Source organism: Zymoseptoria tritici, chromosome 8, assembly GCF_000219625.1.
Source record: "Zymoseptoria tritici IPO323 chromosome 8, whole genome shotgun sequence".
Lineage (NCBI taxonomy): Eukaryota > Fungi > Ascomycota > Dothideomycetes > Mycosphaerellales > Mycosphaerellaceae > Zymoseptoria > Zymoseptoria tritici.
This window is the reverse complement of record NC_018211.1, coordinates 1,918,859-1,940,484: the sequence shown is the minus strand read 5'-3', so window position 1 is coordinate 1,940,484 and position 21,626 is coordinate 1,918,859. Positions and strand designations below refer to the sequence as shown.

The 21,626-nt window shown below is 53.5% G+C and overlaps 9 protein-coding genes across 9 annotated transcripts; 6 read left to right on the top strand and 3 right to left on the bottom strand.

The window, feature by feature from the left end:
- Nucleotides 1–485: 485 nt before the first annotated feature.
- Nucleotides 486–1,723, top strand: MYCGRDRAFT_110595 (uncharacterized protein; the record flags this gene model as incomplete). The annotated part of the gene is made up of 1 exon (XM_003850202.1): nt 486–1,723. The coding sequence occupies one exon, from the start codon at nt 800–802 to the stop codon at nt 1,721–1,723; it is 924 nt and encodes a 307-aa protein (XP_003850250.1).
- Nucleotides 1,724–2,880: 1,157 nt separating this feature from the next.
- MYCGRDRAFT_95390 (uncharacterized protein) lies at nt 2,881–3,654 on the top strand (the record flags this gene model as incomplete). The annotated part of the gene is made up of 2 exons (XM_003850203.1): nt 2,881–3,049; nt 3,101–3,654. The coding sequence occupies 2 exons, from the start codon at nt 2,881–2,883 to the stop codon at nt 3,652–3,654; spliced, it is 723 nt and encodes a 240-aa protein (XP_003850251.1).
- Nucleotides 3,655–4,971: 1,317 nt separating this feature from the next.
- MYCGRDRAFT_95389 (uncharacterized protein) lies at nt 4,972–6,792 on the top strand (the record flags this gene model as incomplete). The annotated part of the gene is made up of 1 exon (XM_003850204.1): nt 4,972–6,792. One exon carries the CDS (start codon nt 4,972–4,974, stop codon nt 6,790–6,792), a length of 1,821 nt encoding a protein of 606 aa, XP_003850252.1.
- A 3,068-nt stretch (nt 6,793–9,860) lies between these two features.
- MYCGRDRAFT_75116 (uncharacterized protein) lies at nt 9,861–10,714 on the bottom strand (the record flags this gene model as incomplete). Its single annotated transcript, XM_003850107.1, has 2 exons — nt 9,861–10,409; nt 10,462–10,714. 2 exons carry the CDS (start codon nt 10,699–10,701, stop codon nt 9,861–9,863), a joined length of 789 nt encoding a protein of 262 aa, XP_003850155.1.
- A 193-nt stretch (nt 10,715–10,907) lies between these two features.
- MYCGRDRAFT_75112 (uncharacterized protein) lies at nt 10,908–12,449 on the top strand (the record flags this gene model as incomplete). The annotated part of the gene is made up of 3 exons (XM_003850205.1): nt 10,908–11,885; nt 11,937–12,311; nt 12,369–12,449. The coding sequence occupies 3 exons, from the start codon at nt 10,998–11,000 to the stop codon at nt 12,447–12,449; spliced, it is 1,344 nt and encodes a 447-aa protein (XP_003850253.1).
- A 370-nt stretch (nt 12,450–12,819) lies between these two features.
- MYCGRDRAFT_46025 (uncharacterized protein) lies at nt 12,820–14,424 on the bottom strand (the record flags this gene model as incomplete). The annotated part of the gene is made up of 1 exon (XM_003850106.1): nt 12,820–14,424. The coding sequence occupies one exon, from the start codon at nt 14,422–14,424 to the stop codon at nt 12,820–12,822; it is 1,605 nt and encodes a 534-aa protein (XP_003850154.1).
- A 516-nt stretch (nt 14,425–14,940) lies between these two features.
- DAC (deacylase-like protein) lies at nt 14,941–16,389 on the top strand (the record flags this gene model as incomplete). The annotated part of the gene is made up of 2 exons (XM_003850206.1): nt 14,941–15,791; nt 15,845–16,389. 2 exons carry the CDS (start codon nt 15,218–15,220, stop codon nt 16,387–16,389), a joined length of 1,119 nt encoding a protein of 372 aa, XP_003850254.1.
- A 2,284-nt stretch (nt 16,390–18,673) lies between these two features.
- On the top strand, nt 18,674–19,144 carry MYCGRDRAFT_101080 (uncharacterized protein; the record flags this gene model as incomplete). The annotated part of the gene is made up of 1 exon (XM_003850207.1): nt 18,674–19,144. The coding sequence occupies one exon, from the start codon at nt 18,686–18,688 to the stop codon at nt 18,986–18,988; it is 303 nt and encodes a 100-aa protein (XP_003850255.1).
- A 710-nt stretch (nt 19,145–19,854) lies between these two features.
- On the bottom strand, nt 19,855–21,355 carry MYCGRDRAFT_101079 (uncharacterized protein; the record flags this gene model as incomplete). Its single annotated transcript, XM_003850105.1, has 2 exons — nt 19,855–20,574; nt 20,624–21,355. The coding sequence occupies 2 exons, from the start codon at nt 21,266–21,268 to the stop codon at nt 19,855–19,857; spliced, it is 1,365 nt and encodes a 454-aa protein (XP_003850153.1).
- Nucleotides 21,356–21,626: the final 271 nt, after the last annotated feature.

Here is a 21,626-nt window from a genome sequence, read left to right as displayed (position 1 = left end):
GAGAAGTTCAGACTTGTCCCGGAAAAGGCATCAGCTATGTCTGTACTAGCGTTTCTGGATTGCCACAGATGCATCTCTGGCGGGCACAACCCTCCGTGCCTCCGGAGATTTCAGGCAGTCTTTCACAGTTGGCTCCAACTCTGGCTTCACCTTATCAGCTTGATGCGCCCGGACACGAGGCCTGCGTGCCCGCAAGGACATCCACTGACGATCCGCTGCGTTGGGCAGAAGCACTTCAGCATCGAGCTGCTCTTTTCTTCGCGCTTTGACTGGAGCCACTTCTCCGAGTATGAGCTCGATGCAGTCCTGCGCAACTGAGAACAGAGCCTGAGTTAGTATCACAAAGAGCAATATCGCAGAGCACGTTCTGAGACTAACATTGGAATAGGACCCGGACAGCAGCATGTACTGGGATAAAGCGGCTTGATCGAGGCGGCCGAGCGAGCGGAAGGGTGGAACGTTGCTCTGAGGTGAAGTCTTTTGTCATTACTGTGAGTATCAAATTGCGGCAAGCGTGAAGGAGGACGAACTTGCTATCCATCACTTGTGCTACACGATTTGCCACCAGAAAACTGTGTTTGCTCGGGGAAAGCTTGCCGACAGGTCGCGCCAAAGATCATTGCAGTTCGAACAACTTCCACGTTGATCTTGCGGATAAGCCATCACTGAACTTGGAGTGAAGTTGGCATACGGATCATATGTATCCTCTACGTTGCGGAGCATGGTGCGCATGAGTCAATAGGCGAGAAAGTGAGTCGTCTCTTCTAGAACATTATTCGCTGATCTGAACGCCGCAGGCATGTTCGTTGCGCCAACGCTTGCATTCGTCACAGACAAGCGCAATCACCACCCTCCTTTGTTCACTTTCGGATTCTCTCTTACTCCTTCCTGCGTATCCGCTCCACCAGCACATACTCAACAATCGTTACGGACCATCTGCGCCAGTGAAGCGCCACACCAGATCCATCGATACCGGTGTAACGAAGCATCACACCATCCAGCAGACAGCATGGCCGAGTGTCACTTCTTCAGGCTTCCCGTGGAGCTCCGCTTCGCTATCTATGGCTTTGCATACGGCACAGGACGCACCATCGTACCGCGGAAGCTGAAGACGATCCCGCGCAACACTACTGCTGTGAAGCAAGCGATCGAGCACAAGGTCGGTCACAATCAAGAGATGATTACTTTGGAGCAAGCTGACTCTTCACAGGAGAAGCCCAAAAATGTTAATGAGGTCCGCCTCGTTAGCAAACGGTTCCACGCGGAAGCAATGCAGTGCCTGACTGAGAACAATACCTTCAGGCTGGCCCGGCACTTAGGTAGCCTTGTTCTGGTCTCGCCGCAGTTCGCACAAGACATCGGCTCTCTCTTCCTCGACTGGAACAATCACCATGCCAGAGACAGACTAGACCTGAATCGTCTGTGTCCAAGACTACAAAGCCTGGAGATCTTCGTGGAACTCGACCTCCTGGACGACAGCAAATTCTCACGGTCTCCCGCGCTTCCCACGGACGAGGATCTCCGCAGCTCAAGCATGGTCGACGCGCTGTCCATGGTCCGTGGCTTGAAGCACTTCAAGCTTCATGAATCGTCAGCAGGGCATCCGCCTTACTGCAACATTCTGTTTGCAGGATGGGCTTTGGGAAACGCTGCGAGAGTGCTCGAGGGTCTCGAGAAAGTTCTTCTCGCTATGGTCATGAGGGAGAAGGAAGCCGCCGGATGATCGGAGATTCTCAAAGACTGCCAAAGGGACACGCAGGACAGAGAAAGAGTCTTTGGTCCTGAAAAACTTCAAGCGCATGCATTGCGTCTCTGCCGGAAAAAGATGCGTGAGGCGCTGGTCGATGAGTGAGCGGAAGAGATTCAAGAGATGATGTCTGGTGTCGTCTGCAATCACCACCGCATGACGGCCTCTCATACGGTATTGTATGGGCAAGTTCTGGACATGGCATCGTGGACCGCGGGTCTCTTCCAGACCATATTGACAAGAGGAAAAGGGATGAATCAAAACAATTTGTCGATAGCCACAGGTTTTCATAGTCACGAAGTACTTACAGCAAGTCTCAGCCCGTGCCATGGATGCTGCTTCTTTCATTCCTATGGAACTGATTTCCATAATTCAGACCACCACAATGATCGCCGCCAATCGCACCAAAACCCACAATCTCCACCATCCCCGCCTCATCCAACCCATCACTATCACCCTCCTTCATCCCGCACCATCCGTAAGATCCTGCCAATCATAGTTGCATTGCTCAATCCCACACATTAGCTCTGCCCATCAACACATCCGCACGGAGGAATCTCCAGCACACCCCATAAACGTCTAGATCGCAGGTCCACTGAACCCAGGAAATTTGTCCATTGCCTGGGTTACGGTAGTCACACTTGCAGTCTCCTGAGTCCTTGTTGTCGCAGACGCTTTGAGAGCAGCTGTCTGAGGCTATGACTTGGCCGATTCAGAAAGAGCGAGGGTGACGATGAAGAGGCGAGAGGGGAAGTACGTGATGGTTTGAGTGGTCAGGAGTATGCTGTGAGGGTCCGGGAAAACGACATCGAGGACAGCAAACGGATCTGCAACTTCGTGCAGTGAATCGAACGAGGAAGACGGTTCTCCATGGTCCGAGAATTGTCTTCATGTTCGGTCTTCGCGGAGCTGAGACATGTGCGCTGAGCGTCCTTAGCGCTCTCGTGTCTCTCTGCATTATTCGTTCACTTCGATCATCTTCTGCAGTCTTTTCTTCTTCCTCAAATACCCTTCTCTGCTATCGACAATGCGTGAGCCTCTTACCTCGTCACTGCCAACCACTGCAAGGCTTACGATTAGAAGAGACACAGCATCGGACAGCACAACTTTCTGCCGACCCTAACCCTTCGAACATGGCCGACTGCCACTTCTGGAAACTCCCGCTGGAGCTGAGGCGCGAGGTGTACGACCTCGTATATGGTCGCGACCAGACAATAAAGCCCAAAGACACGGCCGTCCTCCTCGAACTCGACATGTCTTCTCACACAGCCAAGGCGGTCCAGCAGGTACCAGATCGTGTCAGTAAGAAGCTCAATGAACGCATTCGCATCCGCTAACAGAGACAGATCGTAGAAGCGAACGTCGGAGAAATCCGGCTTGTGAGCAAGCAGTTCTACGCCGAAACAATGCAGCGTCTGGCCGAGATGAACACATTCATACTCTATCGACGCCCCTGGTGCCTAGGTCCGATCCCTTTCAGGTTTGCTTCCAAGGTCCGCAAACTGGTTCTGGAATGGCGTGACTATGAGACGAAGAGCGAAATGGATCTTAACCGACTATGTCCGAAGCTCCGGAGCTTGACGCTATCCCTCTCAGTCGATCTCGACGAGGACAGAGTCCTAGTGCTCAAGCACGCTCCCACGGAAGCTGCGGTCCGCAAGTCGAACATCGTCATTGCGCTTTCGAAAGTCCGTGGTCTGAGGCACTTCGCCATCGAGCAATCGTCTGCTAGTCGTTCAGCGCTGTCGTCAGCTCCAAGGTGGATCAAGAACTCGAGGGTAGTGGGGATGCAAGAGAGGATCGATCTGCTCGAGGAAGTCCTCCGCTCAATCGTCACCAGGGAAAAGATCGAGGACAAGCTGGAGGTCAAAGCTGCAAAGAAAGGTCGCAAAGCGAAAGCTGTCTGAAATCCGACGGCAAATTCGTTCAGTGCTCTCGTCGGAAAGGTGGGCGTAGTGGGATTGGACGCAGCCCGCGTAATCGTCGTCGGTCGAGCAAGAAGCGTTACTTTGTATTGTGCGCCATCATACCCTGGACTCGACTGGCGAGACATTTGCGCAATCCTGAGCATCATGTCGTTCTCAGACGTCGACTTCGGACGTTCAATACCAAATACCCTTCACAGACCTCCTCCACGTGCCCTCCCTGGGGCCACCGAACCACCATACTTCTTCAGATCCGCCAATTTCACCACTTCCAGTGCCCTCTCATGCGTGGCCTGCAGGTCCACTTTCGGTCCTGCATCCGGTCCCATCTCTCGAATCGCTTCCAGGAAGTCGTGGGCGGAGAGGCACATTTTCTGGCTGGCGCGGTGGCCTTTGTCTATAGAGGCGAGTCAATACTAACGGCGTTTCGAGACAGCAACGGAGGAGCGAACAAGGCTCTATGCCTTGATTTGCAGATCAACAGAGTCTTCATTCGTGCGGGCTCCACGTACAAGGCGGGTCATCCCCATACTCGGATTGCAAGAAGCCGTGCGTGAGCGTGGCTGCGACCGAGTAGTTTCCTCTGGGACCATTGTCGTCTTTGGAGCTACTCCGACAGTAGCCATCTTTGTAGAATCCCTCGCCTTTGGTGAGAAAGGCAAGTTCTCCTCCAAGAACTGTGGTCAGAGCGTTAGCATCGATGCCACTGGTACGATCCATTCAAGCTTGCCGTTCTTCTCGTTCTTCTTCGTTGACTTTTGTTCTTGCTTTTCAGACATTGCTGCTGCCTTGATCACAAGAGTGTTGTTGATGAGAGCGGACAAGATGAAGCACGATATGGCATCGAATGTTAGGTAGCCCCTGCGTCGAACAAAACAAGAACTCTCGACGTTCGCTTGATGCTGTGTGACGTTAGTGGCGCCTAATGACAGCAAGGGTCGGGTCCAGGTCCGGCAGAGGGAATAGTTGCCATTGCATCTCGTTCTGCAACATGCTGCGGGCTCGCAGCTAGCAAGATCGAGACCAGCATCATGTACGGACACAAGCAGAGGAAGCAGTGAGGTTGTTTCGCTGTCCCTTTCACTTCGGTACCTTTTCGGCGCTAGCCCCCGCTACTACCCTGGACGATCGGATGACCCCTCCACCTATCGCTGAACTGTGGCGCCGAGCTCATGAGACGCGATCTCACGACGACAGAGCGTCTACTGTTGCCTGCTTCATTCACAGATGACTTCCATCTTCATACACACTCTGGCCTAGCTGTCGACTCACCGCACGAATCCCCGATCGAACACCACCATGACCGGAGCCGACGATGACCGAAGCGATTCTCGAGCAAGCCGCGAACAGCTACACCAATATGGGTTGATGCAGTCGTCTCACGAGGAACGATTGCATCGAGAACAGCAAGAGGAGAAAGAGCAGAGACACCAATATCCGCCCAACCCGCTTTCAGGGTTCAAGCGGACGGTCGACGGTACATTCGAGGCATTAGGTGGCCTACTACGGCATACCTTCGCTGGTCGCACAGATGAGATGGCAGAGATCAACAGGCGTTGGACTGGCAGCGAAGAGTGCGAGCCGATGCGGGATCCATATTCGCCGCCTCTAGGCCCGCCTGATTGCGAAGTCATGCGGGAATTGATGACCTCCATCGAGCAGTCGATTGCGAGGAACGAGCACATCCCATATGAGTTAATACACGGCCTTTACCGGGATCCGGAGAGTGCAGGAAGTTTGCATCGGGCAAATCGGTGGTTGTCGGTGGAGTGGTTCAAGCGTAACCCATATTCGCCTATTAGGCTGGAAGCACATCCGCAGCTCGGACAGGCAGGCACAAAATGGAGAGAAGCTTTCGAGGAGTTGATGAACGCCTCACTCGGCAAACCGATCGACTCCAGAGACTCTGTGACCATGAAGAATTCGACCTTCCAGCCAACACGGACTGCGCCTGGCTTGGACTGGATGTTCAGCCTGCAATCTCGTGGCATATTGCCTCCGCTGCTTCCAACTCATTTTGGGCGCTCCCCGATCTCTTCAGGCATAGATTTCAGGGTTGAAGAAGATGCGGATTTCGAAAACTTGTATGCGGCCTTATGGGCCCGGCATGCCCAAGACCCTAATGATGAACTTGAGATGTATGAGGCACTCGAGCGTGACACATCTCCGGAGGAAGCGTCCGAGAATAGTGACAGCGGGGAGTCGAGTAGTCAGGCCAAAGCAGAGCTCGAGAAAGCACAGTTGACTGCAGTCAAAGCAAGCCAGCTCGATGGGCCTGTGCCACCAGAAACCAAATCAGGGTTGTGTCTGACTGGGGATCAGCAAGAAGACTTCGATGACGCTAACTATGCGTTATGGGAAGCGCTCTGGGCCAAGAATGTCGACTTCGCATCCAGAGTCCTCTCCGACTGGCACAAAATGTACGACAGCGTGGAAGAGCTAGTCGACGCTCCATGGCAAAACTTTCTCCGAACATCAGGTCTGGCACCAACTTCAGAATGGTTCTCTATCTTGACAGAGGCTCTTCGACAGAGTCAAATACCGGAGGACGACGTTCACAAAGACACAGCCTTCTCAGCGCAGACGAAGCAACTAGAGCGCGTTGACAGACTTCCGATGGATGAGAAGCGGTATCGGTATGATATGCGACAACGAGTGAAGGAGCTGTTGTCGGATGCTATGAATGAGGAGACTTCGGCTGAGCTTGCGAGGGCGTCAACATCGGATCTGGAGCAGTTCCTGGAGAGGCTGGAGCAGGAGAACGACAACCTGGAGGCCATGTTCGCTGGTCGCGCGGAGCTGGGACCCCCAAGGGAGGTCGTTTCCGTCCGCAAAGCCGAACTTGCGGAACCGAGGAACCCCGAAGTGCCACAACGTACAAACGACGAACCGCGAAAGCCAGACGTCCTCTCAATCCTCAGCACGACCCAGACAACGCGCCTACCAGACGGGACAGTGACGACCAAAGTCGTACTCAAGAAGCGCTTCGCAGATGGACGAGAGGAGTCCACAGAAAGTACGCATACCAGAAACGAGCTCGCCGAGGAGAATGCGAAGCAGCAGGCACAGGCTGCGGAGGACAACGAGGAGAAGAAGCCGTGCGGGTGGTTCTGGTCATGAGACGATTGCAACCTTGGCGATCTATGATGGCGATTAACGATCATTGGGAAGGCGTTCTTGGGGATGGATTTCTGTTCGATATTGATACCACTTACTCTGCTCGTTTATAGCGTGTTCCAAACTCACGACTGCTTCTCCTTCTGTTCAGTGCCTTGCACTTCCATACGCTCAATGCATCCGAGTCTCGACGCTGTCTCACGCTACGTCCAAGAAGCCAGGCACCTGAAGTCGAACCGAGACAGTCTCTGATCGTAGATCGATCTCCATCTGAGTCAAAGATCTTGGTTTCAGTCCAGACATCGTGTCGAGTGCTCACTCGCGTGTGTCAAGGAACGAGAACTCGCCGGTCAGATCGCATATAAGCCCTCTGTATCGGCCCACTCTCCTCCCGATAGTACCAACATTCTCTCTCACACCAGATCCGAGCCGGCCTCGATACTTCCTCTTCCACCTTCCGCAAGTTTTCCAGCGTTAAAACTTTCCCAAGACTACCAAGCTCGATATGGCCCCAACAGACTCAAGCAAAAGCGCCGCTGGCGGCTCCGCTGCTGATGAAGCCCTCGATGGCCTCTTCTCAAGACTGACCATCCAGTCGGACACGACCTCCGAAAGTTCCAACGCCCTCCCGGACGAGATCATCATGTATGGTCCCTTCCCATTGGACGCCAACGGCTATTGTCTCTTCAAGCCCCCTTCGCATCCGATCCACAACCTTTATGGTAAAACTCCGACCTGGGGTCCTTGGGAGAGCCCGCCAGCAAGGCCGCCCCCGCCATTCAGGTGTCGCAATTGGCAGTGCATCAATGGGAAGAATCAGCCGCCGGACTACTATTGCCCGGATTGTAATCCAACGGGTATTGGGTATTGAGCCGTTGGGCAGGGCTTCGTTTCCAGGCATGTCGGAACATCGCCTCGATCGCTCGTCTTCGGGTGTATCGAGCAGAACGATAGGCGATGCATCTATCGCGTTCATTTCCTTTCTCCTCGTCTCACCAACCATCCTAGCCTATCCTGTCATCATCTTCCACCAACGATCGTCCATCTAACATGTCCTTCTTCGCCAACCTGTCCTCTTGACTGAACATCTCTGAACATCGCATCCCGCACTGGTTTCCCGTCCCGTCGACTGCACCCACCAACCAAACACCACAAAGCCCTACATCTGCCAGCACGCAAGACCTTTCAACAGGAAGATCCAACACACCTCACCCCCATCCGCTCTTCATTCAAGCCCATCACCCTTCCACCGGCGGGCAATCAAAATTCTTCGGGCAATTATTATACTTCGACCAACGGAACTCGGAATGATCCCATTTGTCATTATCGACACATCTCTCGAGCTGTCCGTCATGAATGGTAGTCTTGTGGGCCTCACACCACGCCTTCCACACGCGACACGCCTTGTTTTCGCGTACGAATCAGCCGAATTCCACAGACAACGAGGCTCCAGACCTGTTGGCATTGAGGTTCCTGCAGGTCTGGTACATTTTGACTTACTTTGCCCTTGTCGGGTCCCGCAGTGATTGTTCCGCCGTATTGCGGTCGTCGCAATAGCCCGCGCGGTCGTATTGGCCCCAGCCTTTGACGAGGGTGGCGCATTGGTCGCGTCCGTCGGCGCCTTGACAGACGCACCAGGAGCCGCAGGCCAGGGTGGCAGCGAAGAAGAGGGTGAGCATGGGTAGGAGGTGGAGGTGCATGGCGAGATTTGGAGAGCAATGGAGTCGGAGGCAAAGGAAAGTGGTGGGTCGTGCTTCGAGTAATGCGTAGAATGAGGAAGAGGAAGACTTGGTGAGAGTCTTTCTTTGCTCGTATGGCGAGTGTGTGCTTCAAGATGCCACGGGCAGTGAGTATGCCTGTAGCTCAAAGAATTGGTGCCGATTCATCATCTCCATCGAAACTCTCGTCTATGTCCATCAAGTCAGCGCACTTGCAACTCTCTATCCGGAAAGGTGCGGCGGCACAGTTGTTTTCTGCGGCCATGAGGATTTCTGGACTTACGAGAGTTTCTTGCGCTGTTTTGTCGGGTGTTTTGAAGGTACTGTTTGGATATGTTGCTTTCGTTCCATTTTGGTGTTTTGTCGTGATGGCCAGAGTTCACGCCACGCGTGCTACGAAGACGCTGAGAGAGCGAGAAAAGGGAAGCACGGGAGCGGGAAGCAGTCCAGAAAGCAAACAGATATATTGGAAATCCTTTCACCTCCAACCAATCAAGCAAACCCGCCCATTTGGCCGCTATTTAAGAATAGGGCTTGTAGTAATATAACGATTTGGAAAGGGTTTCTGGACTCGTTGTGATGGTAAGAGTTTCTTTTGCTCTTTTGCTCTTTTGTTCGTTTCGTTAGTTGAGAAGGGGTTTTGGGGGCCTGTGGAAGACGGGATTGCAATGTTCGTCGTTCCACATTTGTTGATTTTGAGTGTGATGTGTTGATGGTGTCCGAGTTCGAGCCCTCGCCAAGGGGCACGTTTGTAAAGCCCAGATTGAAGCCTGCGTTACCGGCATGTCCGCAGGATAGCAATATAGTGAGGCGTGCCTCACAGCATCGTGACAGATGGTCCGGAATCTCCATCAAGCTGAATGCGTAGGAGAAGTCCCCTGAAACAGATGTTAGCCCCCACGAGAGACCTCCCGAAGAGAACCCAGTCCACTTCCCACCCAAGAGGCAAGGAATGTGGTGGCAAAAGACCTCGCTCGTCCAGCGCTCAATAACGCCGGAATTCTGTCACGCGTGGCGTAGCTTGGTTGGCTATTGATTGTTTGTCGAAACGAAAGAACATGCATCTCTTGCACGTGAGTCAGTATCTGTTCTCCGCCAGTCCAATGGAAAGCAGCCCGCCTGCGAGGCCCGTCTCTCCGGTTCATTGTTACAAGTGGCAGCGTATCAGCGGGAAGGACCATCAGGTGGTCCGTTGACGTCCAGATTACCATTCGGGGGGACTTTTGTAAGAGACTTCCAGGGAGGGCGGCCTGCTCGAGCAGTTGGGCGAAACGTGACAAGTCACACGCGGATGGACCTAGCAGTCTGCCATGATCTGTACAATCCTCAAGCTCTTACATACCCCTACACCTCTCATTTCTTCGCCTTCTTCGCTCCCTTTCTCGCCATATTCCTCCTCTCCGCATTCGCCAATTTCCTCGCATTGGCCTTCCGCCACGCCAACCACCGATTCCCCCTCTCATACTTCCTCACATTCTGCGCCGCAGCACTATGCTCCGCCGCCCTTCCAATCTCCCAATTGCTCTGTCTATACTGTCCTCTTCCGCGCATATGTAGCACCACATCATGAGTATCCCCCTTTGCGCCTCGCTTGATCGTCACATCTCGAACATCGTTCGGTTGCTGGTGGATCTGTGTCGCGGAGAAGGCGGCGTCGTTCGGTGTGCGCGGAGGATGAGTAAGGTCGTTCTCGGAGATCTCGCTCCAGGATTCTGCGGGTGGGGTTGGAGCTTCGTAGGCGAGTCGGCCTAGGAGTCTTCGGCGAGCGGCGTTGTGTGGTTGGGGGAGCGTCTGTTCTCGTTGGAACACAACGCCGATGTATTTACGTTTGGGGTGACGGGCGGGATCGCGGTAGTAGCGGACGTAGCCTGGTGCTCCGGCGTGAATGGTGTGGTCGCGGCCCTGGTGATTGTGTTAGGTCCTGAAAGACTGGACGTTGCAGCATTGAGTTTACCATTATGCAGTTATCGCCAGGGAACCACAGTGTGCCTCTTTGCTTGTATAGGATGTTTCCAGGTACGACGTATTCTCCTCCAGCTTTCTTCGCTCCTAGTCGCTTTCCTGCTCCATCTTTTGCGCCGTTCGCACGTCCTTGAGCCTGATGGGAGGCGTGTCGTCGGCCGAGGGCAGCAGTAGAAGCTCCAGAGATGCGCAAACCGGTAAGAGCTGAGTCCAATGCTGATAGAGCCGCCATTGAAGGCGCCCGAGGTGTTAATCGTGATGCCATAGTCGTGGATGTGTCGCTGCATTGATCGCATGAAGTCGCATTCAAGATGGATGGCACCAAAGCTTGGCGGACGATCTGTTGCTCGGACCCCCGAACCTCACTCCACGTTGACGGACAGCAAGGTCAACAACATCACAAATACCGATACTCACGAAGGACATACGCGCAACGGCTGGACTGAGATCACCTGGCATTACTTGCGTTCTCGATCAGACCACCACATATAAAGGGCGTCCGGCCCACAACCCCTTACCACCACAACCATGGCCTCCGCCCTCTTCTTCCTCGACCTCAAGGGCAAGACGCTCCTAGCCCGCAACTACCGCGGAGACATCCCCATGTCCAGCGTGGAAAAGTTCCCAATCCTCCTCTCCGAAGCCGAAGAAGAATCCTCCTCCGTCCCACCCTGCTTCTCCGACGAAGGCATCAACTACCTCTACATCCGACACAACAACCTCTACCTCCTCGCCTTGACAAAACGCAACAGCAATGCTTCGGAAATTCTCCTCTTCCTACATCGAGTGGTGGAGGTGTTCACGGAGTACTTCAAGGAATTGGAGGAGGAGTCGATCCGGGACAACTTTGTGGTGATTTACGAATTGCTGGATGAGATGATGGACTTTGGATACCCGCAAACGACAGAGAGCAAGATCTTACAGGAATACATCACGCAAGAGTCGCACAAATTGGAGGTCAAGGCGTCGGTACCGATTGCAGTCACGAATGCTGTGTCATGGCGAAGTGAAGGTATTCGGTACCGGAAGAACGAGGTGTTTTTGGATGTGGTGGAAAGCCTCAATTTGCTGGTCAGCAGTACAGGGAATGTGTTGCGGTCGGAGATCTTGGGTGCTGTCAAAATGAAGTGTTACTTGTCGGGTATGCCGGAGTTAAGACTAGGCTTGAACGACAAAGTCATGTTCGAGACCACTGGGCGAGCGACAAGAGGAAAGGCAGTGGAAATGGAGGACGTCAAATTCCACCAATGCGTGCGATTATCACGGTTCGAGAACGACCGAACGATCTCGTTCATCCCGCCGGACGGAGAATTCGAGCTCATGTCATACCGACTGAACACACAGGTGAAGCCGTTGATCTGGGTGGAGTGTATAGTGGAGAGCCACTCAGGGAGCAGAATCGAGTACATGCTCAAGGTGAGTCGAAACACTCCCGCTCGATTCACACACTTGACTGACCTTTCCCAGGCAAAAGCACAATTCAAACGCCGCAGCACAGCCAACAACGTCGAAATCTCCATCCCCGTCCCCGACGACGCCGACACCCCCCGTTTCCGCACCAACATCGGCAGCGTGCACTACGCGCCCGAAACCTCCTCCATCGTCTGGAAGATCAAACAGTTCGGCGGACAGAAAGAATTCCTCATGCGTGCTGAGCTCAGCTTACCTTCTGTCAAAGGCGACGAAGAGCGCGGTGGTGGAATGATGGGAGGGTTCGGAGGTAGCATGGGTGGCGTGGGCGGTGCGGGGAAGGGGAAGAGGCCGATTCAGGTCAAGTTTGAGATTCCGTATTTCACGACGAGTGGGATTCAGGTGCGATATTTGAAGATTATTGAGCCGAAGGTGAGTCGTCTTGAACTATATGTTTGTTGTGAATCTCGAGCTAACCTATTTTTCTAGCTGCAATACCCTTCACTGCCGTGGGTGCGGTATATCACGCAAAGCGGTGATATTGCAGTAAGGCTGCCTGATGTGCAATGATGAACTCTTCTGGTCGGAACGACAGAAGCAATGGCGTTGCTGGGATCTGCTTCATCGACACAGCAGCATCAGAGGGAGTTTTTAATGCACCATAGTATCCAGTGTGCGGTGCCGAGGAGATGCATACCACCACGAATGCAATACACTGGACGCGATCACGGCCCACGCGTGTGCATGCTGACGATGGCGATCTACGATTGATGGAGCAGTACATGTGCGGAATCACGGCTCTCTATGGCTTCGCGATGTGCACAACACGTTTTGGTGAATCCAGCATGTGAATTCAATCCGGGCAATGCTGCAGGTGTGGCGACTGTATGTGGCCAATAGACAATGGTGTATCTGAACACGACCCAACACATCCACCACATCAAGAGAACGAGCGATAAATTGGATACTCATCCCCCACCTCCACCGGTACAATCCCAAATGTAACATAACTATCCGGCCCCTCCGGCTCCAGCGCCACCATCGCCAGTGCCGCATTCTTCTGCCTCGTACTAACCCTGAAACTCCCAGCCGGCAACTCGATCGTAACGTTCTTCGGCTCCGCGGTGACATATGCTCTCACCACACCTTCAAAGTACGACCTCCCGAGTACTGAGGCGGTGATGTTGTATGCCTCTGCCGTCCCGCTGAAGGTGTCGGGTAAAGTCTCGACTTCCACACCGGAGATTCGAAGTCGAGTGACGAGATCGGCCCACGCGCGGGGGATGATGTATGCTTCTGGACGAGTGGCGGTGCGGTTCGTGGTCGTCGGGGTGGTGGAGTAGAAATCCGTTTCGACTTGGACGATTTTGCCGGATTCGTATTCGACCATGGTGAAGTTTCGCTGGGACTTTTTCGTAGTGTCCATAACTACGATGGGGTCATTGCTGTTAATGAAGGTTTGGATGCCGGACTCGACTGTTCGTATCACGTTGTCTGCGTTATCGACTGCGGTTTGGATGGTGCCCTCGAGCAAGCTCAAGCCGGTGTATGTTCGGCGGGCGAACTCTTGGTTGGCGATGCCGAGCCCACGACATTCGAATAAGTACGCGATGCACTGGGACAGGCCCATGGCGTTGCGGCCGATCCTAGGAAATGAATCTGCTTCTTCGTAGACGATCCTCGAGCTAGTATTGAAACTTTCTTTGGCAGTAGCGTACGGTCCCCAGCGAAGACCTCTAGACTCGAGAGTGGCTCCAATCGCCGGCACGAATAGCTTTTCCGACATCTCGCGGATGCTGGATTCGATGTTGAGGTTCTTCGCGGCGGCGATCATGGCGTCTACGCCTGGGTTGTAGAGACCGCCGTATCGAGCCGATGCTTTGAATTCATGCATATCGACAGCTACGTGCGGAGCAAAGGCTGAGAATGTCTGCTTAATGTCCCTTGTTTGTTGCCTGGCGAGTTTGATGTGGTCTCGATTCGGGTCGAAGCCGGAGGCGAGGACTCGTTGGAAGTAATGAACCCCATCGGGATTGTAACGAGGGAGGACCATGATGTCTGCCTTGTCGAGAACAGATGCGGTCCAGGTCTGATTGGCGTCCATCTTGCCGAGGAGTGCGAGCACTGCTTGATCACCCGCTGGCTCATTGCCGTGGACTCCGCCTTGAATCCATATTCTTACTTTCTGGCTGTAGCTGGCGCTGGTCGCATTGCCGGATTGAGTCGAGAGGTAGACGTATGGGAACATTCGGCCTTCCTCCGAAGTATAGTCCGCGGGCATGTAATGCATCCAAGGATTTCTGCCCGCCAGATCTTGAACATACTGCTCCAACACTGCTTGAGGCGTCGGACCCTCGGTACCGTTGGAAAAGCCCGCTGGGACGGAGTTCGTCTGTAGAAACGCAGGAGAAAGAAGTGTCATATTTGGCGCCGGGAAGCTGGCTTCAACTTGAGGAGGATCAAGTCGTACGGCATCGCGATTGTCTCCGTACCGTGCTGCTTCGACGGCAGCAAGGAATGCTGCAAAGACGATTCGGAAGGCCATCTTGAAAAAGTCGACTACGGTGTTGCTCGAGGCGAAGGATGGTGTCTACCCCAGCGAAGAGAAGATGGACATCCGTCGCATCCGGTGCATATAGTCTACCCTGTTCGAGATTAAGGGCTCGAGCATCGTGGACGAATCCAGGAAGTCCTTGTCGAGTCATGCTATTCACATCCCTGCTGTCGACGATCCGGGCAGGGTCGTCCAGAGCAGGTCAGCACGGCGGGTGTGTCATCGACAACGACATTGCCGGCAGAATCGAAACACATTTGTTCTTCTCATGTAAATATGACCTGATAAAGAGACGGAGCAAAGTCGGTCGACGTGGGAGCGACGGAGTCTCGCGAAGGGAACCTGGAAGAACGCCTGTTGTTGACGGAACTTCCAATTGGCATCCATGAATGTCATCAAATTTTGATTAATCCTGGTGAAGTCCATTCTTTCGAACTTCCTTTTACTTCCAGGTTCTTCTTCCTTCTTTTCATCTTAGGAGCAAGGACTCGTCACGGGGAGAACTTCCACCGCCGACACTATACAGGTCCGATGGCAATGCATCGCTGTCGATGATGGCCGGTTCCGACAGATTTCGACGACCAACAAGACTCCCTAGCCGCCTTGGCCTCTCTTACCGGCTTCCAGTTCGGGTGAAGTTCACGAATGCTATCAGCTTGGCGAGATATACCATGACGCTCCTTCGGCCATTAGGGCAAGACAGGCCTCCTTGCCCGAAGTATTAAATGGTTCTCTGCCGGCCAAGATCACGGAAAGCACAAGTCTCCCGCCATAAGTACGCATCATGAAGCTTCCATCACAGTCTACATTCGCCCTGGTCGCGTTTGCGGCATTCAGCTATGCTAAGACGATCTACACCGGAGACACGCTTCAAGGCTATCCGGTCATTGCCTCTCTGGACATCAACGATGTGCCCGCGAACCAAATCTCCCGATTCTGGCTATCGCCCGCGTCCGGTCAAGGCGGATTGCCATACTTTCTCCCCATCTTCGTGGCTCGCGGATCGGAAGAGTCACTCGAGACTGGTCGGAAGTTCTCACTCTCTGCCTCGATTCACGGCGACGAGCTGAATCCTGTGGCGGTGGTGCAGAAAGTATTCGCCAGGCTCAACGAGACGGTGGCATCGGGAGACTTCAATGGCACAGTCATTGGACTGCCTACGCAGAATCCTAACGGCAACCTTATGAATCAGCGATACTTCTATACGAGCTCATCTAATGGCTTCCTCACGGATCTTAATCGGAACTTTCCTGGGATGAGCATTGCCGAAGGAGGCAGCCTACCCATGTCGTATACTGCTGCTATATGGAACAATATCTGGGGCAATACGTCGAACGTGGACATTGCAGTTGACCTCCGTACGTGGATTACTTCCAGATTCTGTAGAAATTGTAGCTGACTTTGAGAACAGACACTCTATCAACAGGCTCAATTGGCCCTCTCTGGGTCTACGCCGACTACGCATTAGAAGGCGTGCAGAGAATCGCCGAGCTCGCCCAGCCAGACATGATCAAAATCGACCCTGGCCAAAGTGGCACCATCGAGACCTCCTTCGTCGAAAGAGGGATCCCAGCCATCACAATGGAGATCGGACCAGCAAATAACTGGAACGGAACGCTCATCTCAAGAGCTGTCGACTTTGTCTTTCGCCTGATGGACGATTTGCAAATGACCACTGGCGAGACTCCGACTCCTGATCTTTCCAACACTTACATCGCCAACAACTTCTCGGATGTGACGGTATCGCACTCTGGCTGGGTTGAACTGGATGTGACTACCATGTACGATGTGACTGAAGGTCAGGTCGTGGGGCGAGTCTACAATTCCTGGGGTGATGTGCTGGAGACATTGACTTCTGCTGTTGATGGAAGAGTCTTGACTGCGTTGGTTGATCCAGCTGTCGAGGCTGGTGCGGGAGTGCTTACGATTGGTTATAATGCCACGAACGAGGGTTGACATGATGGAATCCCGTCTTCTGTAATCGGCCGGTCGAGTGAAGTGATTGCCAATATAAAAGCCACCCGAACAGCGAACACTCCTGTTACAGACCTGATATCGCAACAGAGATAGCGGGCTCAATCAAAATGAAAGTCAAGGCCTGTGCATATCGGTAGTCTATCTACGAGTGTCGAAGGCTGAAGGTGTTTTCAGAGCAGGTTCGGCAATGACAACTCTTTCTGAGATGCCAGTTGGTCCACCAGTCTACCCGTATTTAGTGAAATCCGCGAAGACGTCGGTAGCGCCCACTTGATAATCAGGAGTGCCAGTATACAGGACGAGTGTCCCATCGCTTGACCTCAACGCGGCAGTGAACGGGTGGCCGGCAGCATTATAGCATTGCAGATACGAGATGCTCGGGTTGCAGAAACGGCATGGCGGGAACGTACACGGCGGCTGAAAATAGCCGTTCTGTTGCACGTCTTCGACGTTTCCGTACAGAGCCTGACCTCCGTTGATGCCGTCTTTGACGTACAGTGCGATCGAGCCGATTTCGTAGCTGGGGCCGTCGCGAATGTTTGCCAGATATAGGACTCCATTTCGCTGCACTGTGGTGTAGAAGGCGTAATTGCCACCCCCACAAGGGAGGTTCTGAAGGTTCGGCAAGTTTCCCGCTCGACAGAACGAGGCACTAGGATCGCTTATAATGAATGTGCCAGTGGTAGCAGTTACGGCGCAGAGGTTGTTTGGGACGATCGAGTTGGATGGCACGGTGACTGTGGTGGTCGACGTCGTAACGTACTGCCTCAGAAGCTTTAGCTGATGGTCATAGAAGTGATACAGGGCGAGTTGACTTACGCCCGTGGTGGTCGTGCTGGTTACTACTGTGGCTACGCTGAGAAACGATGTGGCAGTGATGAAAATAGTCGGCGTTGTAGTTGTGCTGCTCGTAATCTGGAGTGGCTCGTCAGCCAAATAGCGCACGACTGCGGGCCATTGAGATCCGACAACATACCGTAAGGATGGCTGTCGTCGTCGTGGTGGATGTAGAAGTGACTGCGGGCTTCGCGGTGACGGTTGGCGTTGTCAGAGACAGACAGGAGCATGCGGCAGAGATGTATGTATCCGCAATGCTCCTCCACATTGGAGGCTTCGTAGCCTTGACACCGCGGGCTTCGACCTGCACGTCTCGTTTCGAGGATGGAGGGTCGCAGACATTGGTCGTGACGGTACTGTTGAGCTTGTGAGCAAGAGTCCGATCATCTGAGTCGATGATGGAGGCACCTACGTTGAGCCTGATGTTAGAGTCGTAGTGACCACGGTCGTTGATGATGCAGTTGACGTTGTTGCGATCACAGTCTGCACGATCGTGGTCGTCAGTGTATTCACCACGATTGACGTCTGAGCTGGTGCTGTGATCGTGAGTACGGTTGGTGCGGCTGTGATCTGCTGTATCGTTGTGCTCATGGTCGTCTGCCTACGTCAGCAAGAGAGCACGCCTCAAATGACTTGCACTTACGGAAACAGTGGGAGTCGCTGTTCGTGTCTTGATGGCCAGGAGAGAAGAGCAATAGGTTGTCGCACACGGAGCTTGTTTCGAGTTGATGGCAAGCACATTCTTGACGAACTTGCACCCGTCAGGGCGAGGCACTGAGGCCGCGATCGTGCCATAGCCCAGAGACAAGGCCACAAGCAAGCTCTTGATCATTTTGTGGCACCGCATAGTGAAGGTCGACGATGCTGGTCGGAGAGACGAGGGGAAACCGGAGGTTTTATGTGAATTGCCACCAGCTGAAGCACCTCCCGTCGGCATACTGTAGCGCGCATTCTCAGCTGGCAACATGGCCGCCACATGGCGGTAGCCCCAAGCTTAGCCGATGCAGTTCAGTCTTGCAGCATCTCGTTGATCTAATGACAATCGCCCACGTCGGCCGCAGGCAACGTCCATGAGACATTGCATTCTTCGTTTCTCAGACTGCATAAGGCTGTGGTAAGATCAAAGTCAGCAACATCCATCTGTGCCAATATGGCCGGGAAAGCTGAGCGGCGTTTTAGTGGCGTGCATGTGAATGAGCTAGCAGTTTAGCGCGCCATCTAGACTCCACGGGACGGGAGTTTGTTGCAGGTAAGTCCAATTTGTCGGGAAAAGTTGGCCGTAATCACTTCCGCCGTCCTGGGCGTCCATCGAGATGACAACGCCGAAGCAATGGTGGTTTCGTGTCAAGCGGCGATGATCACGACAATACGGGCATCAATCACAGCCTCTGATCCTTTGGGAGCGAAGAGGGCACGAGACTGATGGCACTGTGAAAGGATGTCAATTGAAATGATCTTTGCTTCCGCCGTTCGTCTGCCTCATATCCCGCACCCGCCTCGGCCTCTACCAATCGATTGCGGCACAGAAGGCACAATCACCAGACTCAAAATGACACTCACCCCACTCCGTATGAGCTTCGCGCATCCGTCGAAGCTCAGCACCAGGCGCATCCATATGCTCAATGTCTTCAAGTGCTGTAGAAAACGCATCCTGCGCCTCGAAGTGGTCAAGCTGAGCCCTTTCGTAATCTTCCAAATCCCGCAGGAGCACAGACTCAAGTCTATCATACAGATGCCCTAGAACCCCTTGTCCAGGACCGATCCCGAACGAGATACCGCACAACGGCGTGCCACGGAGATCCTGCTGCAAAGTCAGATATATCTCGACGCTCAGAGCTTTCGGCCGACTGAAGAGTTTCATGCGCCGCCACGATGCGTTGATTGACGAGAAATACCTGCGTGGCAGCACCTTGCTGTCCTCAAGAGTATCCTCATGGCCAAAATGCTGCGGCAGCCGCCCGTCGCTCGTGCACTTAATGCAAGTTGACAACCAGCGTCCTGTATGGTGCTCCTCCAGGGGTCCTACCGGATACCGATCCATGGTGAAAATGAGTTGCTTCTCCGTTCGCATCCGGTATGCAGACCACTTCTCTTCTTCCATGCGGATGCAAGGCAGCATCGGGTGGAGATTGAGCGCCGGGGTGTCCGGATCGAGCAAGTATCGCGCTCCGTACGGACGATCGGAGGAGGTTTCTTCATCGTACTCCAGTAGCATGATACGTCGCAGCTTCAGAGTGTCTTGAATGACGGCATTCCAGTTTCTGCTCACCCGTTGGAAGATGAAGAGATCTTCGATGGCGGTACTGAATTGAGATTCAGTGAGTCCGGGCTCGTCGAGCTGGAGCAGAATATGGCTGAGGATCTCTGGCAGTTCAAGAGCACGGTGGACGGCTGATGATGATGGGTTCGAGTTGGTGGCATCTGCCTGTTGCTCTGCAGGTTGAGTCAGGATTTGTCCAGGAGGAGATGACGACCGATTGATGGTCCTGGGCCAGAGATTGTCCATGTCTACTTTGCTTCTGACTGAAACGCGATCGTATGCGGAAGTTGAAAACTGGAAGAGCGGTCCCGCAAAGTGTTCCGGCGACGATTGCTCTCGTGGTTTGCTCAGATAAAGCCAGCCTTTCGAACGAACCAACCAAGACCGCCAGCACATGCCGTACACCCCGAGAAGATGACGATCGGTCCATACTCACTCACGTACGTCGATGTCGCAGAATCGTGCCAGATCTTTCCACTCGCAACCAGAGATTCGCTGAGCGGGCCACTGATGATCGAACCGACGCCTCTTCCAAGCGCAAACAATCCAAAGACAAGGTTGGCGTCGGTTCCGTCGTGCTTCTTTTGCAGCTCTCTGATCATGCCTCCCCAGTGTGTGGAGTAAGTACCGGCCGTCAAGCCGTACATGATGCTAAAGATGAATAATGGTGCCGTGACTATGCTCAGCCCTAGGATAGCAAAGACCGTGAATCCTGAAATTGTGCTGACTCCGAGGAGGACAGTCGTCACATCGAAGCGGTCGACCAGACTGCCTACGGCGAGGCAGCCGAAGATCATACCCAGGTTCACCAGCAGGACCGTGAGCGAACCAAGAGTAGGGCTAAGTCCGAGCTCCTCTGCAATCGATGGCAGGTAGTTCACTGGTAGAAAGTAGCCTAAAGCCTGAATCGTGTTGAACAGTTGGAAGATCCAGAATAGGCGACTCTGTAAGAAGGAAAGGTCCACGCGAGGGGAGACGTAGGTTGCAGAGATGGGAAGACGAGGCTTCATCAGGAACAGTAACGGCAGAGACAGCGTCACAATTATGGTGGCAACGATTCGAAGTGTCTGCAGTATGTTAGCTCAGTTCAAAGCCCTCGTGTCGAATAATGCTCACCCAGCGAAACCCAACTCTTTCCAATAACGCCTGTAGTATCAGCGGCATGACCACACCTCCAAAGCCATCGCCAGCAATTGCCACGCCGATGGCAAAACCTCTTCTCCTTATCCACCACTCATTGATGAAGTTGATCGTTGGCATCACCAACGCATTGCCAGCCAAGCCGTACAAGATGCCCTGGCATACCAATAGCTGCGGTATTGTCTGTGCAAACGATGCACCAACTAGCGCAATGGCCGAGACCGGCACGCCAGTCCACATCGAATACTTCCTCGTCCATGGCCAGCGTTGGAATGCGGAGAGGAAGACCGGCATGGTGAGGTACATGAGTCCAGTACATGTCGTTCCGATGGCGGCGATACCGCCAGGCGCAGCATTGAAAGGAGGATTGTTCGTGTAATGCTCTTGCAGGACTCCGAATGATAGAGCAAACCCCCAGATCAGAGCGTTATTGACGAAGGCACCGGCGAGGGCGATGTATGCCAGGTAGCCTTCATCGGTGGGCGGCAGGGCACTTTGCGAGTGAGAAGGAAAGGCTACGTTGCTCCCCGTTGATGTTTGTCGAGAGTGAGACACTGAGAGTTGGTCCGCCAGCTCGATGCTGTCCGAGGTGACGGTGCGTTGTGCTGTGGTTGTGGCCATCGTCAGTGCGATGTTGTAGAGAACTTCACCCTGCTGTTCCCTCTAGAAGAGTTTTGATGTCCAATTCGGGACTTTCTGGGTCGGGACACTTAGGCTTGATGTTGGACCATGGTTGAGTATATGATGTAAGAGCAGATTTTCGTGATTAGCAAATCATACGCCCTACATATGTACATGTCACTTGGCTTGCGCGGTCCAAGAGCATCCACTTTTAGGGCGTCCTTCGGACCAGAGCAGCATCGACTGGATGTATTAGTGTGCAGCGACCTTGTCTGTTCTTCATAGTACTTTTCCTCTGTCGTTGTCGTCTCGTAGTCGGGCTTCTTTCCGACCTGACCGTCAAGTAAGGATCAGCGAG